We start from the raw sequence: 14,962 nt of genomic DNA, 5'->3' as shown, positions 1-14,962 counted from the left end.
GACAAAGCAAAAACATAGAACCATAGAATGGTTTGGGTCGGAAGGGACCTTAAAGAACATCTGGTCCAAGCCCTGCCATGGGCAGGGACGCCTTCCACTAGACCAGGTTGCTCAAAGCCCCATCTAACCTGGCCTTGAACACTTCCAGGAATGGGGCATCCACAGCTTCTCTGGGCAGCCTATTCCAGTGTCTCACTGCCCTCATGGGGAAGAATTGCTTAATTTACCCAGGGTTTGGCTACTGTCTTCTGGATGGGAATACATAAATAGCGACCACATATCCAGATTATGCTAGTGGTTTTATGCTCCGAGAAGCGTTCCTCATATCTGACTACTTGCATTACAGCAAACGTCAAGGCATTTTCCTTGAAAGGCCAGATTGGCTGAAACTAGATTCTCTGCTCAAACTATGGGACAGAGAACTTGTATTACTTTAAGATTCCATAGCTGAGTTGAGTAAGGAAGAACGGCTACTGCCTGTAGAAGTAAAACAGCCTGTAATGACTAATGACCTTGAGATCCTAAAGGAAGGTTTGAAGAAATGGATATACACAACAGGCTGCTGGTGTTCAAGTTCTGGAGAAAGCATGTAGACAAACCTCTTAATCCAAAATGATGAAGAGAATTCGATTTCCCAGACTGTGAGTATGCAGGTGACATATTTCTCAACTATTGTACAGGGTTACATGCTGGAGATTTCACATATATTAAAATAAAACTGGCTATTGAGTGGCATTATGCCTGTATGTATGTGACTTTGTGTATATTACAGTCCACCACACTACCTGGCAGTCGTCCACTTTGGTTCTCATCACTCCTTTCATATATTCCTTTTCCATGGTAGGGGAGACACCAAAACTGTTCCCCATGCAAAGTATCTCTGTTCTTCCATCAGGGTATGTCACCTCCACAGAGCCATTCAAAATGACTGACCAGGAATCCAGCTATAAACCAAACATTGCAGGATACGTGAAGATTGAATCATCTAACATTGTAATATCATACTATATAGATTCAACCTTTGCTATTTTTCAAAAAAAAAAAGTTATTTTTTAGCATCTATTAAAAACTAAGCTAAACTAAGCTAGTTTACCTTAAATGTGCAGCAATTTCTAGCTCAAGAAAACTGGAATCATATGTTTAACTTTAATGTTAAGACTGATTTTTTTTTTTAATGTAAGACTGATTTTTTTTAAAGGAAATAAAAAGGAAAAACGTGGTTTTAAAACACCACTTAAACACTGAAAGAGAGTCCCCAAATCAGCTCCTATAGGCAGGAAGCATTTTGTACATTATGAAGAGTATTTTCTTGTGCTTTTCTTGCATAAGGAATGTTGTACAAGTTCTTAAACAAAAGCTTTCAAACTAATGCAGAACAAAAAGAGGCATAATTTACCTGCTCAATGTTACACCTTTTTTTAAAAAAAATTTTAAGCAACAAAAGACGACCTTAACCCTGTGGAATCTGAGATGTCTGGTATAATAGGAGAGTCCAAATAACTTCTACTGACCTCTTCCCCATCGTTTAGTACAATAGTTCCTGCTCTCTCCACAACTGCAAACACCATTACAGCACAGAGCTCTCTCCTCACTGACATTGTCATGTTGGCAAAAGCAGGCAATTGATGCATGAATTCCAGTAGTTGTTCTGAAGGAGAAAAAGCCCACTGAGTCGTGCATGTCAAAACAACAAAGCACAGCAAAGGCAGTTCTTCAGCAAGATGCCCGAGGCTGCTTAAGCTAAAATGCTGCACAATCATTTCTGTATACTAATAAATCATGTACAGTGGCCTGTTGTAATCACTGGGTATTTTGTAGACACAGACTGGCCCGTCATATCATCAATAGAAGCCCTGCAAAGTAAAAGTCAGCATAATGGAAGAATTGTAATGTAACTGAGAGCCTGGAATACAACCCATGACGTTTGTAATACTCCAGCCAGCCAGGGCAGTAAGTCCATGAAGACTATGATAGGTCTATATAAAACACAGCAAGACATTAAGAAGAAAAATTTAACAAAACTGAGCAAGTTCATTAGTAAAGCCATCCCTTCCTAGGCTAGAGCTAACAGTAAACTGCATTATTGTCATCGGGCACATTTACAAAGTTCCAGACAGAAGAGGATTACTGCCTTAAAGGTGACTACTGCTGCTCCGTCTTCTGCACGCACTGGAGTTGCACTTGTACTCAGCTGTGAGCTTCTCCCATATTTTTGCTTTGTACCTTGTTCATAACTACAGAACTCAATTTTTCTTAGTAGTCCCGCTGAGAGATTATATGCCCTAAATGATAGGCATTTTTGCATTCCGTTTGATCTAAAAAATCTACCAAAAGTAATCAATAGAACACCATCTTTTTCCTAAATTTTTATTCACTCAATCACTGACTGGTTGAGGTTGGAAGGGACCTCTGGAGGTCACCTGGTCAAACCCTCCTGCTCAAGCAGGACCACCTACAGCCAACTGCCCAGGACTGTGTCCAGATGGCTTCTGAATATCTCCAAGGATGGAGACCTCTCTACCACCTCTCTGGGCAACCTGTGCAGTGCTCAGTCACACATAGAGAGAAGAGAAAAGGAGGAAGAGAAGAGAAGAAAAAAGGAGGAAGAGAAGAGAAGAAAAAAGGAGGAAGAGAAGAGAAGAAAAAAGGAGGAAGAGAAGAGAAGAGAAAAGGAGGAAGAGAAGAGAAAAGGAGGAAGAGAAAAAGAGAAGAGAAAAGGAGGAAGAGAAGAGAAAAAGAGGAAAAGAAAAAGTGTTTCCTGGTCATTAGACAGAGCCTCCTGCATTTCAGTTTGTGCCCACTGCCTATGATCCTCTCACTGGGCACCACTGAGAAGAGCCTGACTCAAACTTCTTTGCATCCTTGCTCTGAGTATTTGTACGCATTGATGAGATCCCCCTGAGCCTTCTCTTCTCCAAGCTGAACAGTTAGACCTTTCTCATACAAGAGATGCTCCAGTCCCTTAATCATCTGATAATCAACTTTAATCATCATTTAGTCATACCTTGATAAAAGAAAAAATTAAAACTCAGCCAGCAAAACAGATTAGATTAGAAATGATAAGAAATTGAATTCCAGTTCTGCATTGCTTTGCTTTCAATGGATTAGCCTGTACATTAACATAGCAATTTAGTTTGATTAGATACACATTTACATAAAGGTCTTAATGGCTCCAATCTTTAACACAAATATATATCTGTGGTTAAAAACAGACACAACATCACAACTTACAATTAAAATAATTAATATGATAAGCATCCAGTGTTGATGTTAATGTTGACTTTGCCAAGCTTCTGTCTATTTTCCAGTATGCAATGATGTTTACTTCACAAACCAGTTCTGATACAAATTATGTCGAAGCTTGAGATCTAAAGGGCCAATAACTAATAGTTTTCACCCATATCATGTGTGCTTTCCTCTTCTTTGGCTGTACTCATTCAATGTATGGCATTTATGAGTCACCTTAAAGAATAAACACTAAACCTACCAACTACAAAAGCCAACAATTAAAATAAAACCTCAAGCTCTTTTTTTTAATTTCTTTTTGGTGAAGGAGAACAAGTTTGACAGTATTTTGCTCCATTGCAATACTTACCAATGTCATCATCTGTCCTGTCTATTGGGTCTTTCTCCAAGCAGTCTCTAACAATATCCCTACTCATCAAAGGATCCGATGCCCTTTCAATGTCTTCTTCATCATCATCATCTTCAGAATCCACTGCTGTCTCTGGCAACCCACTGAGATCCATATCACCAGCTTCACTTTCTGTAGCCTAAATTAATGTATGAACAATTCAAGAAAAAAAGAAACCATTCAAATGTGTTCATCACTGCTACAGTTTTCTAGTTAAATACACAGAAATTATTTATATCACCTAACAGATCATCCAAGTTCACTCATTATTTTTTATATATCTTTTTTCTTTTTTTGAAACAACTAGCCATTAATCAACCCCAGACATTGTTTAAGCAGAGCTTTTAACACTTGTTTCAATCAGCCACACATCAACAGGATTCAACATACCTTATTTAATCAGTAGGTCTTGGGAGAATTGAGGGCAGTTATATTTCAAGCAATAATTCCTTGGAATATTAGTCGAATCTATATTTATTTATTTAAACAAACAGTTCATTTAAAACAGTTTCTGTTCTCACCCCAACTTTACATTTTCAGACACTTATGAATGCAATATAATTTTAGGTAGACAGTTCTGGGAAATAAGTACAGCAGCAAACGATATAGGAATTTTGCAATCTCCCAGTAACCTAGGAATGTATTTTTTTTTAATGATTCCAGTCGAATATAATTACATATGGCTTTCATTTGCTGATAAACAGTATAAGAATTTACAGATGCACAAAAAATTGTGAGGTCTCTGCTTAAACACCACAGATGGATTTCACAGAACATCTGCCAAATTTCACCTCCTTTAAATTGTATTAAAATGAAGGAATACATAGTCCATATATAGCCTGAGGTCATTAGTATAGCACCTAAACATAAATACATTTTAATGATTCAGTTTTAAGAGCGAACACTTAACAAATCCCATGAACATTTGTCTGTCATAGCTGAAAAATCTGCTTTTTCTCAGAACCTGATTTAATACCACAGCAGCTGCCAAGGCTCAGCTACAAGAGACTTTAAAGAAACACGAGCTTCTAACAAGCGAGTTTTAAGCCATGGCTTGAGAAATCAAGTTTGTAGGTATGAGAAATCACCTTGTAAGGGTGGCGTGTTTCAGAAACTCTGGGAGCACAAAATGCACTTATGTCTACTTTAAAAACATTACATAGGGCAAACACAGCTACTAGAGCCTGTTTTATCAATCTGACTCTCACGGCGTAAAAACAGAAACCAACTCAAAAACTAGGTCACCTTCCAAATACAGAGAAGGTAAGACAAATTACGCTGTTATTTTCATAGAATCATTTTCCCTATTCCTGCCTCACTAGCTGTGGCTGACATCTGTTAGTTTAATGCCATTATATGCGGCCACCTTCTGAATGGCAGCATATGGCTGGAGATGGATCAGGGCAGCTCGTGGCATTCTTAAATGCTTCTGTCCTACAGTAAAACACAAGCTTTGTAACAGGGTCTTGTTAATATAAAAAGCATAACACCACCTACGAAATACTAAAACTATTCTCAATTGTTGTGGTTTTTGTTTGGTTTGGTGGGGTTTTTTGATGGTTTTGGTTTGGTTTGATTTGTTTGTTCTTTCAAGAAAGAAAAAAAAAGATGAATGTTTCTTAAGCAGGATAAAGAAGGACGTTATACTGGTATACAAACAAATCACAAAAATGATAGCACTGGTAACAGTATTTTCATTAGCAGTCTTACTGTGCTTAACATGCATGTTCCCTGTGATATATTTGAAACAGTTGCTCTCACTAGTCCTACAGAACAGCCTTCATCAAAAGCGACTGGTGGAAAAATTAGTGACGATGAGTCAGTAGACACACAGCTTATGACACCAGAAGTCTCCAACAGTGACAGCTCCAGTGACAGGGGGACTGAGTCAATTTTGCAAACTTTCCCATGACTAACAAGCACCCCTCCTATTATACTTGTCCAGAATAAGCTTTCCCAAAAGCATGTCAGTAAGATGAATGCAGAACTGAATTTAGTAGCACGATGCTAACATACATGAGAAAATTAGGCATACTGTACAAAACTGACTTATTCAAAGACATGTTATTTGACTGTCTTAAAACAAGAAAAAAAAAACTGAACAGGAGTCAGAGATCTACTATCAACAAAATTTGATGCTATTTTTTAAAAAAATCTCACAGAAATTAAACTCAAATATGTATCCAGAAAATACCTTAAAAATCAGAACTGAAAGTTACAAGTATTTCCTGAAGTTGATAATTTTTTACAGAGCTAATTAAATCCTTGACAACTGAAGTCATGGGTGGAAACCTGAATGATAAAGCAACTATTTCTAACATATTAGTTACTCAAAACCATAAATGACTGCAACAGAGAAGGTCAGAACTGAATGCGACAATCCACAAAGTAACAAGAAAAATCATTAAATTAACTTTAACCTTTAAAAATAAACCTTATTTTGAGAAAAAAAAATTAAACAACTTTATTAAAAAGTTATGATTATGCGGAAGTTAGCAAAGGAACACAAACATAGCCTTTCCACATAGGCAATGTGCATTCAGTAAAGAACCAAACAATTCATCCCACGTGGACTCCTTCCCTGTTTATAGATGCAAAAAGTTTTGCATTATTTTTGTTACATTACTAAGAATAATTGAATCTGTCTCCATGTTAAAAGCATGCACCAATTTATCTAAGCGAGCACTGCAAATAGCTTCTTCAGGCTTACTAGCACCAAGTATGACATTAAAGATTCAAGGTCCTCTTGCTGACACATTAAACTTCATAACCCACCTACTTCAAGCAGTTTCGTACTCCCTCAGGCTTTAGAAAAAACAAGTATGTCCACACAGGAATCCATAGTTACGAAGCAAGAGCCATGCATTTGTGTAAGGCTAAATGGAAAACCTCAATCAGCTCCTTCGAAGAATGAGGTTTCCTTATAAACCTCAGCAGAAAATTCAGAATATGATGAATACTTGAGAGAATTTGTACTACAGTCAATCATGAGGCTTAGAGCTTCCCAGGACATTTAATCAAATACGAAACACACCTCAGAAATCAGTGCTTTCATGGGTGCATGTTGCCCTTTGCTTCTTCGGTAATAAGAGAAATTAGCTTCACTTAAATAAATCTAAAGAAATTGCATGTAACAAAAATGCTGGTTGCAACTTAAAGTACAAAACAACGTCTCTCCAAATTCTGAATATCAGTTGCAACGAAAATTTTCTTCACAGTTGGAAAGATGGCATGAAAAAATTGCTGAATCTTCAAGGGAGACACTTAATAATGACAGCCTAATATTTTGTCACATCACCAACAAGAAAGTCACGAGGCTGGAGACATTTTCAAACCCGAGGTGAGGAGTTATTTCTCATTTGGTACCTAAGGCGACTTGCCCAATTTTAAGCAGTGTCTGTAAAGGCTAATATTGTAGTGATACAAAAATGATTGCTCCAACTGCTAAGGATCTCCAAGACCAAAATACCTTCTAGATTTAAGTGATAACAGCTGATTAAACAAATACTGTAAAATAACTAGGAAAGGATGGCAAGTAAAGGAGTTTTGTACAAGTATTCTCAGCCTTGGGCTCCTTGCCTGATTCCAATACCTTTTTTTTTTTTTTAAAAAAAAAAAAAGAACTATCATTCATTCCCTTAAGGCCAAACTGGGCAGATTGAGGAAATGGAAAACCCTGTTGAACCTTTAGACTGGTATGAGAAGAAACTGATGAAGCCCAGCTCTAGTGGTCTTCCATTTTTTGGAGGCATCATGAAGACAGACATAATGAGAGAGGTGATGGCTGACATGAACAGCTAAAAAGGATGACCTCTGCTACTGCCTCATTTCCTTCTCCAACCAATTTTTGGGTATCTGTTGAGAAACAGATCAGAAGAGGTCCAGGGGGATGTTGGCTCATCCAACAGATGATGTTTACAAGGAAGTTAACTCCCTCCAGTATTATAACAGCTTCATCACGCACGTCTGCACACACACACCAGCCTTCCTATGGGAAGGAAAGTGGGAAGACTTGGAGAACTGCTCACAAGAAGACAGGCTCTGGTTTAGGTGGCCTTCAAGGTTTTCTTTTCTACACTGGTTCGGGGAAAAAGATTGCAGCTCATCTTGAAAATATAAAGGCAAAAAACTAGAAAACCCCTATATTAACCACATAAACTACTGATTTCTTAGTATTCTAAACAATTTTTTAGACGACTTTTTTTTTTTCTTCTCTAATTTAACCCATTTTCTTTAGGAAACATTAAGGAAAAGAAATGCATTATTTCGAAGAATACATCCCCTTTATGACTAATGTCACCATCTAAATCAGCAATTCAAAATCTCCAAACATGCAAAAGAAAAAACACTGGAATAAAAAATAAAAAAAGTATAGAAGACACTTCTTATGCAAACCAGAAATACATTAATCATCTGCTGCAGTCCTTCAAGCCCAGGAAGGTAACAAAGTAAGCAGCCAAGCTCAGCTCAAAAAAACCCATCCCCACCTTATTTTTCATTCATTATAGTGTTCAACGGCTAAAAAGTAAACTTTAAAATTAAATTTAAAGTGTTTATTAGCAAAACCATCATTTTTTTATATCTGACTTTAAAAGTAGATATTGATTCATGACACCAAGAACATTGGCCCTATATCTCCAGTAAATTACCTGCAAAAGTCCCATTAGCTTGAAAGATTTCTTCCTGTCATTATATAGGCACACTGGATCCAGCTTTTACACAGAGAGAAATCATGGCTGAGGTTTTGTTTTACATTAACTTTCAACTCACTGCGTAGAAGTTTACAATATAAATAAATCGCTGCAATTAGATCCATGTAATTAGAATATGTATTTGTTAAAGAATTATCATATATATTACAATCAATTACAACTATTACATGCACACAAATCATACATAAATCTAAAGTAGTAAGTTTATTTTTTCTTACTCTGTTAACATGAGTGCAAATGACCATGAAACACCTTAAAAATCCTTCAGGCTAAGATTTTTACTGCTCTCTCCAGATTTTTTCTTCCATTGCCTACTACAAAATTTACAGCACAGCAACCCACATCTATCACAGGATTCAGTCTAAGCACTATTCCTCTCTAGAGATAGAAAGATGGTCAGGAACAGCACCCTCCCCTCTCACCAACTAATTGCCACTTTCTCAAAACAGAGCAACATTTCCCATGAACAAGGACTCTGAAAGTTACTCCTAAGCTATTAATTGCAGAAGAGATTAGAGGACCCAAACTCACCCAGAGTGCTAAAGTACTGCACAGGGCTTAGCCAAAAGTGGGGGGGGACCTACGTTACCTGAGCCGTTTCAGACGTTCTTGAATTATCCTGAGCCCTGCACTGCAGAGGCTGATACAGTCAGAAAGACTCACGATCTTAAGGTAAAACCTCTTTATTTTGCATACAACAACTTGGGGGCAGGCTGCATGGACTCTGTGGTTTGGTTCTCCCAGGAAGACTTTCTGGAAGGTGAACCTTGCTTCCATACAAGTATCGGACTTGTGAGAAAAACAAAGCTGACATCTTCAAAATTTCCAAGCAATACACACATCCTGGGAGGGTCTCGGAAAGGATGTTCCCGGTTTCCTGGACCGCCGGGAGCGTCTGGGCAGACGCTGGGGGGCACGTGGGGCCAGCAGGAAGGCACTGGGCTGAGCGCAGGATAAGGCAGAGGAAGGCTGGCCAAGGAAAGAGCTGAGCCAACACAGCAAAGCCTTCCCAAAACAGGGAGCGAGGCATAACACGCGTTGAGGGGCTTAAATCTCCTCGCTCTGAGACCGGGATCATCACGTGGTAATATACGTGACGGGTATGGGAAGCATTTAGGAGCATATAGGAGCAGATCTATGCGTCCATACAAGGAAGCATCAACCAACCATGAGAAACAGGAGTGAGCAGCCACACATACACTGGAAGCAGGAGTGAGCGATTTGCTTTGCCAAATCAACACCAGTATTGTTCTTGGCAAATACAAGCCAGCACATAATCTCCTAACATCCAGCATCCCCTTCCTCTCCAGTCACATTACAGAGTTAGTCACTTTATGAACTTATCTCCTAAAATACAAGCAACAACATGTAAGGACTTTACTGATTGGCACCTGAAATATTTTTGAGCCTTGGGTGGGGTAAACACAAAGGATTATTTATTTTATTTTGGTAAGTACTTCTTATCCTAAAAGAAATTCTTCCATGTGCAACATTTGACAAACAAATTTAGTTATGGCATTAATATTTAAAAAGAAATATTCTCAGCTCAATGCTGAAAGCATCTGAAGATTCAGCTTCATGATTTATTCAAAAAAAACTTAAAAGGTCATGAACATATTTTCACTGCAAACAGCTGCTCTTAAGGCTACAGAACCAAAACTTACTAGGATGCAAAACTTCACATATCATAAACTCAGATTTTGACAGTGAAGATCTAATTAATAGAATAATTGAAAAAATATTTTATTTATTAACTGAAAGATAAGATGGAAATCTTTCTAAATCCTTCCTTTCTATTTAGGCATAACGAACAGAAGGCCATTCTACTGAACAGAAAAGTGACATTATATACAAAACAAGAAACAGAGGAACAATGATAATGAGCTTTGCCTAATACCTATTAAAACAGAACTAGAAAAAAAAATAACATGCAGATGATTTGGCTACAGTTTACAGTTTTTAAATAAACACCTGGGAAAGAATTAAAAGGCAAATAATTCAGAGAGAATGACTGATTCAATCTCAGTTCCAAAAAGTATTTTTGTTTATTTAATTCTTGACTTGACCGTAGCGAAATGAAATTACAGCCATTGTATTTTGTTGTGGCTTTTTTTTTTGGCAGTACTTTAACCTAACATAACATTGCTACATTACATCCCTTTACAACTAAAACTGAGGTAAGAAACTGATGATTTACCACAATATGAGAAATCATTAAATGAAACAATACTTGGTACCATAAAGTTGAATTCAATAATTTAAGAACCTTAAGTTTATCAGTTTCCACACCTGTACTTATCAATTCATTTTTAAAAATATTTTTTTCTTCAAGTACATGTATCAAGACAAAAACATGGGGCTACATTCCACAATAACTGCTCATATTTCTCAATGTTGATAAAGGCATAGGTTATTTTAATAATTACTCTGACATTGTACAATCGCAAAGTTCTCAATACATCTGTGCCAAGAGATCTTTAAATGAAGTATTAACTGCAGATTTAAGAAACCAGATATTTTTTAAGATCACCAAGAACGACAAGGCATCCTCAATTATTTTTTAAATTAAATAGAAAAGAATATTAAAAAAGTAAATGTTCCCCATGTAAATACTTCACAAAACCATTAAATCTCTTCAAACACCAACCATCCTATTGATCCCATTATTGCAAACAAAACTTGTTACGGGAGTCATACACCAGGTTGGTGACTACGGAAAGATGTACTTCTCTGAAACGTCTGTATGCTTGTTTTTGTTGGTTTTTTGGTTGGTTGGTTGGGTTTTTTTGGTTTTGGTTTTTAGTTTTTCAGAAATTCAATGATCGTTTTCACAGTTATAAAGGTTTTGCTGAAACTCCAAAAAAATTTACTTCCAACTTATCTAGAGAGCAACTATATGACTGTAACTAAATGCCACCTACCACTGTGTCTCTAGAGGTACTTGGTATTTTTGTGTTAAAATGTAAAATCTTTGGAATGAAAGGTATGAAAATCTATAGATGACTTGAAGAACAAAGCCGGTTTTACATGTTCTTCACCCTCACAGTATAAACCTAAATCCTGTCTCGAAGTAATCTTCTCTCAGAAGAAATTCTGACAAACATACTTGACTGGCATATGCTATGCCTAAAGTGTTCAGTAACTTTGACATTTTTCACAAAAATAAACCTTTGCATTATTGCAATTACTATCTAAATTGAACTGGGACCTTTTTATAGCCCATCTTCTCCTACAGAAACGCCTACAAGCTTATTCACCTGAAGCCGACTACATGCTACAACTACGCTCACAACTGCACTTATATGTTTGTATATAGGATGCTTTTCCCATTATTTAAATGCTATATTTGAATTTTTAAAAGCATCCCACACAAACATTATTCCTCTTCCAGTAAACTACTTAATGTAGAACTGGTCTCATTTAATTTTTTGCCATTGTTTTGACAGAACATTTTAATTAGATTTGATTCATTGTTTTTCAGAATAACAAATTGCTATAGTTTCTTATCAGAAGGACAAATCCTCTCCTTCAGCATTGCAAGAAGTGTAAACATCAAATGAAGGATCTAAACCTTTTATTTCAGGTTTTTTGCTGGTTTTTGTTTAGAGGAATCACACACTCCCCAAAGAGTTCTAAGGTCACAGTAAATCTCTCCAAACTCAAGCTGCTCCAAACAAAGAGGATAGATCTTTATGACAAAAACAACCCTTGTTAAGTGTAATAACTTAGAAACTCTCACCAGTTCAACCTCTCCATCTTTCCCAGGACAGTTAGAAGAGAAAGCACTACTGAGATGCTGGTGGGGATTCTGGAATACGTCCCTCAAGTCAGGCCAGCACTGGCTTGTCACTGCATATTTCTTCCCGCTACTAAATATGTTCTAGATTTTTAAGCCAATACCTCTAAGAACTGTCAAATACAGCATCAAAAGAAGAAAAATCCCTTACATGGTCCTAAATCTTTAGTTTTGAAATTCTGATCCAACTTATAACACTCAGCTCACATGGACCTTTTCTCAGCAGATCTCAAAGTTCAGTCTTCTAGCACTAAACACCCCAGCTGTTGTTTTACACATGGCAAATCGGACAGACAGAAAGACAAGGTGAAGTGCTGGAGTCAGGAAAAAAAACCCTTTACCTCCTGCCCTGTTTCCCCAAAAATAAGCCCTAGCATGTTTTTTTAGGATTTCTGAGGATGCTTGAAACCTAAGACCTACTCAAAAAATAAGCCCTAGTTATAGTTCATTAAAAAGTCAATTTAAATAGTGTCCAGGCAGCTCTACATATAGAAAAGTAAGCATCTTTTAGAGCAAAAATTATATAAGACCCTGTCTTATTTTCAGGGAAACTGGGTAGGTCTTACCAGGGACCTTTGCTGGAGAGACCACACTGGCTCTCCATGCTAAAGTTCAGGAACATTTCCTCCCCTCTAATTACCAATTACAAACAAAATTAAGGAAGCACAATCCAAAAATGCTGCCAAACACTACACCTCTACATTGCCAACTTGGATCCTGACAAACTAAGGCAACACACTTTACTGAGCTTTCACAAACACCAGATCTAGTACGTGGCAGATAAAACCCTGACATTGTTACGATTCAAAGAAAAATTAGTCTTTTTGAAATCCATCGAGTGCTGCTTCAGACAAAAACTGACAATATGCAATAGCACAGACGTTCAGCTATTAATGTCAAAACCGCTGGCAATTGCACCTCCCCTCAGCATCCATTCCAGCCTTACCTGGTAGATATCAGAAAGGCTGCTGCTTCCTGAATCACTCGTGATGCTACATCCTGAGTGACTGGATGAAACGTGGGTCACCTGTGGGTGGAGACTGTCAGTAAGGTGCAGCTTTGTGAAATCTGCAGGAAGCTATAGGTGGAGCAGAAAAAGCATCATTACAATTTGAGGTAGATACACAGCAAAATTAATTAAAAATCATTTATGTCACACTTTACTCTCTGCCAGTACCAAGTGTATTAAGAAAACTACTGGGGCTTGAGAATGCAGCATAAAAGTTTGAGTTTTGCAGTTTCTTTAAATTAATGCAGAGGTCAGCAAAATACCACCAAACAGCTGCAAACACAAGAGATGTTAAAAAACCCATGTATCTTAGGACAAATACCAGTGAAGCAATAACCCTTATGCCAAAACTCTTCAACATCTTGCTATGGCGTTTGGTTAGAATTAAAGCACACATGAATATTGTGCTAGTTTCAATATCAATGGTTTCCTGTAGGACAGGGATTAAAAGCGAATAAAGTCACATAATTAAACAAACAAACAAAGCCCCCCACACACAAGCACTGCTCTGGATTTAGCTAACTCTTTTGCTTCTGAAGTTGGCAAAGTACATTAGAGATAAGTAAGATCTAAGCCACTGAGCTATCTGTTACACTTTGAGCCAAATAATAGCATGGCAAATAGGAAATGTGGGAAAACCAACACAACTGCAAAGAGCTGCAATCCTGAAACGAGTTTGCTCACACATGGCACTCAAGAATGAATCAAGACAGTATATTTGGTCATTTAACAATCAATCGCCAAGATCTGTGACAAATATTTTTGCTATTGCTTTATGCACACAGCTTCTGTGAAAAATATTTAAGAACTGTAAAAATTGCCAGACTACAGAAAGTGAACTTCGATAAAGAAAAATACTTACTGTCTAAAGAAATATTTAAATGCTATTTCAGAAGCAAATTATTCCTCTCCCCAAGAAACTTGCATCCCACCACTAGTTAATAAAAGTATGTCAATGTATCAATTTTGGTATGCAATAAATGCTTCAAGAATTTAAAACCTTTGCTCATTGATTTATTTCTTTTGTTTTAATGCACGCGATGTAGATATTCTCTACAGAAGTGTGTTTGTACCAAGAATGTCACACACAGCGTGTCCACTCATGTCAGTTATGAATAACCTTGGCACTATTACCATTTTGCCCAGATGCAAATGAAAATAAGAGCTCATTCTGAATGAGACATAAGATACAATAGGTAGATCAGTATAAAAGTTATGAAAAAAATAATCCGCAAGTCAAGAGAGAACATGATTGAGAAAATGATTAGCTCTATACAGTTAAAGGTACTGAATGGTTTTACTGCTGTTTGCCGGGTATAAGTCTGTTTACGGAACACGCACTGAAAGACCCTGCCTTTAGGATTTGTGGTGAAAGCACAGACAACTGCAAACCTTGGTCTTACTTAGACTGACTGGCATTTCCTAATACACCTGAAAAGGTTTCTTCCTTGACATAGCATGACTGCATCATTGATAGCAAAAATGGCTACATTTAAAAAAAAAAAAATCTGTCTTAATATTTTACCTGAAGGAAGGGATAAAAACAAAAACCAGACATGAATAATCTAAAAAACTTCAGTAAGCCCAGAGTTAGAGTTGATCTTCACATACCAATCAACAAAGAAAGGCCAATTAACAAAAGCAATACTCTAAAACATGCAGCCATGGATGCTGCCTCCAGAAAAATCTAATCATGCTCACCACTGTTGATGATATACCAGAAGGAGAAAATACAGTATGAAGTAGTGCATTAGTTATAGTATCTGTTGTCTCTGCTACTTCCCTTTTCAATCTGTAAGTTTGAATTCGCA

General features: G+C 37.2%; 1 protein-coding gene across 11 annotated transcripts in view; it reads right to left on the bottom strand.

The window, feature by feature from the left end:
* RAPGEF2 (Rap guanine nucleotide exchange factor 2) overlaps positions 1 to 14,962 on the bottom strand; it is a 188,436-nt gene that overhangs the window by 35,062 nt on the left and 138,412 nt on the right. For 8 of the 11 annotated variants that reach the window (XM_065633153.1, XM_065633149.1, XM_065633152.1 and 5 more), the window contains 4 exons: positions 13,089 to 13,220; positions 3,596 to 3,773; positions 1,512 to 1,648; positions 786 to 944 (listed from right to left, as the gene is read on the bottom strand). In XM_065633153.1, coding sequence (XP_065489225.1) covers positions 786 to 944; positions 1,512 to 1,648; positions 3,596 to 3,773; positions 13,089 to 13,220 — 606 coding nt within the window. Of the gene's footprint in view, positions 1 to 785; positions 945 to 1,511; positions 1,649 to 3,595; positions 3,774 to 8,283; positions 8,340 to 13,088; positions 13,221 to 14,962 lie in introns of those variants that run through there. The other 3 variants (XM_065633156.1, XM_065633160.1, XM_065633157.1) reach the window with 3 other exon arrangements.

Source organism: Caloenas nicobarica, chromosome 4, assembly GCF_036013445.1.
Source record: "Caloenas nicobarica isolate bCalNic1 chromosome 4, bCalNic1.hap1, whole genome shotgun sequence".
Classification (NCBI taxonomy): domain Eukaryota; kingdom Metazoa; phylum Chordata; class Aves; order Columbiformes; family Columbidae; genus Caloenas; species Caloenas nicobarica.
The sequence above is the reverse complement of the archived record's forward strand: the minus strand, read 5'-3'. Positions and strand labels throughout refer to the sequence as shown.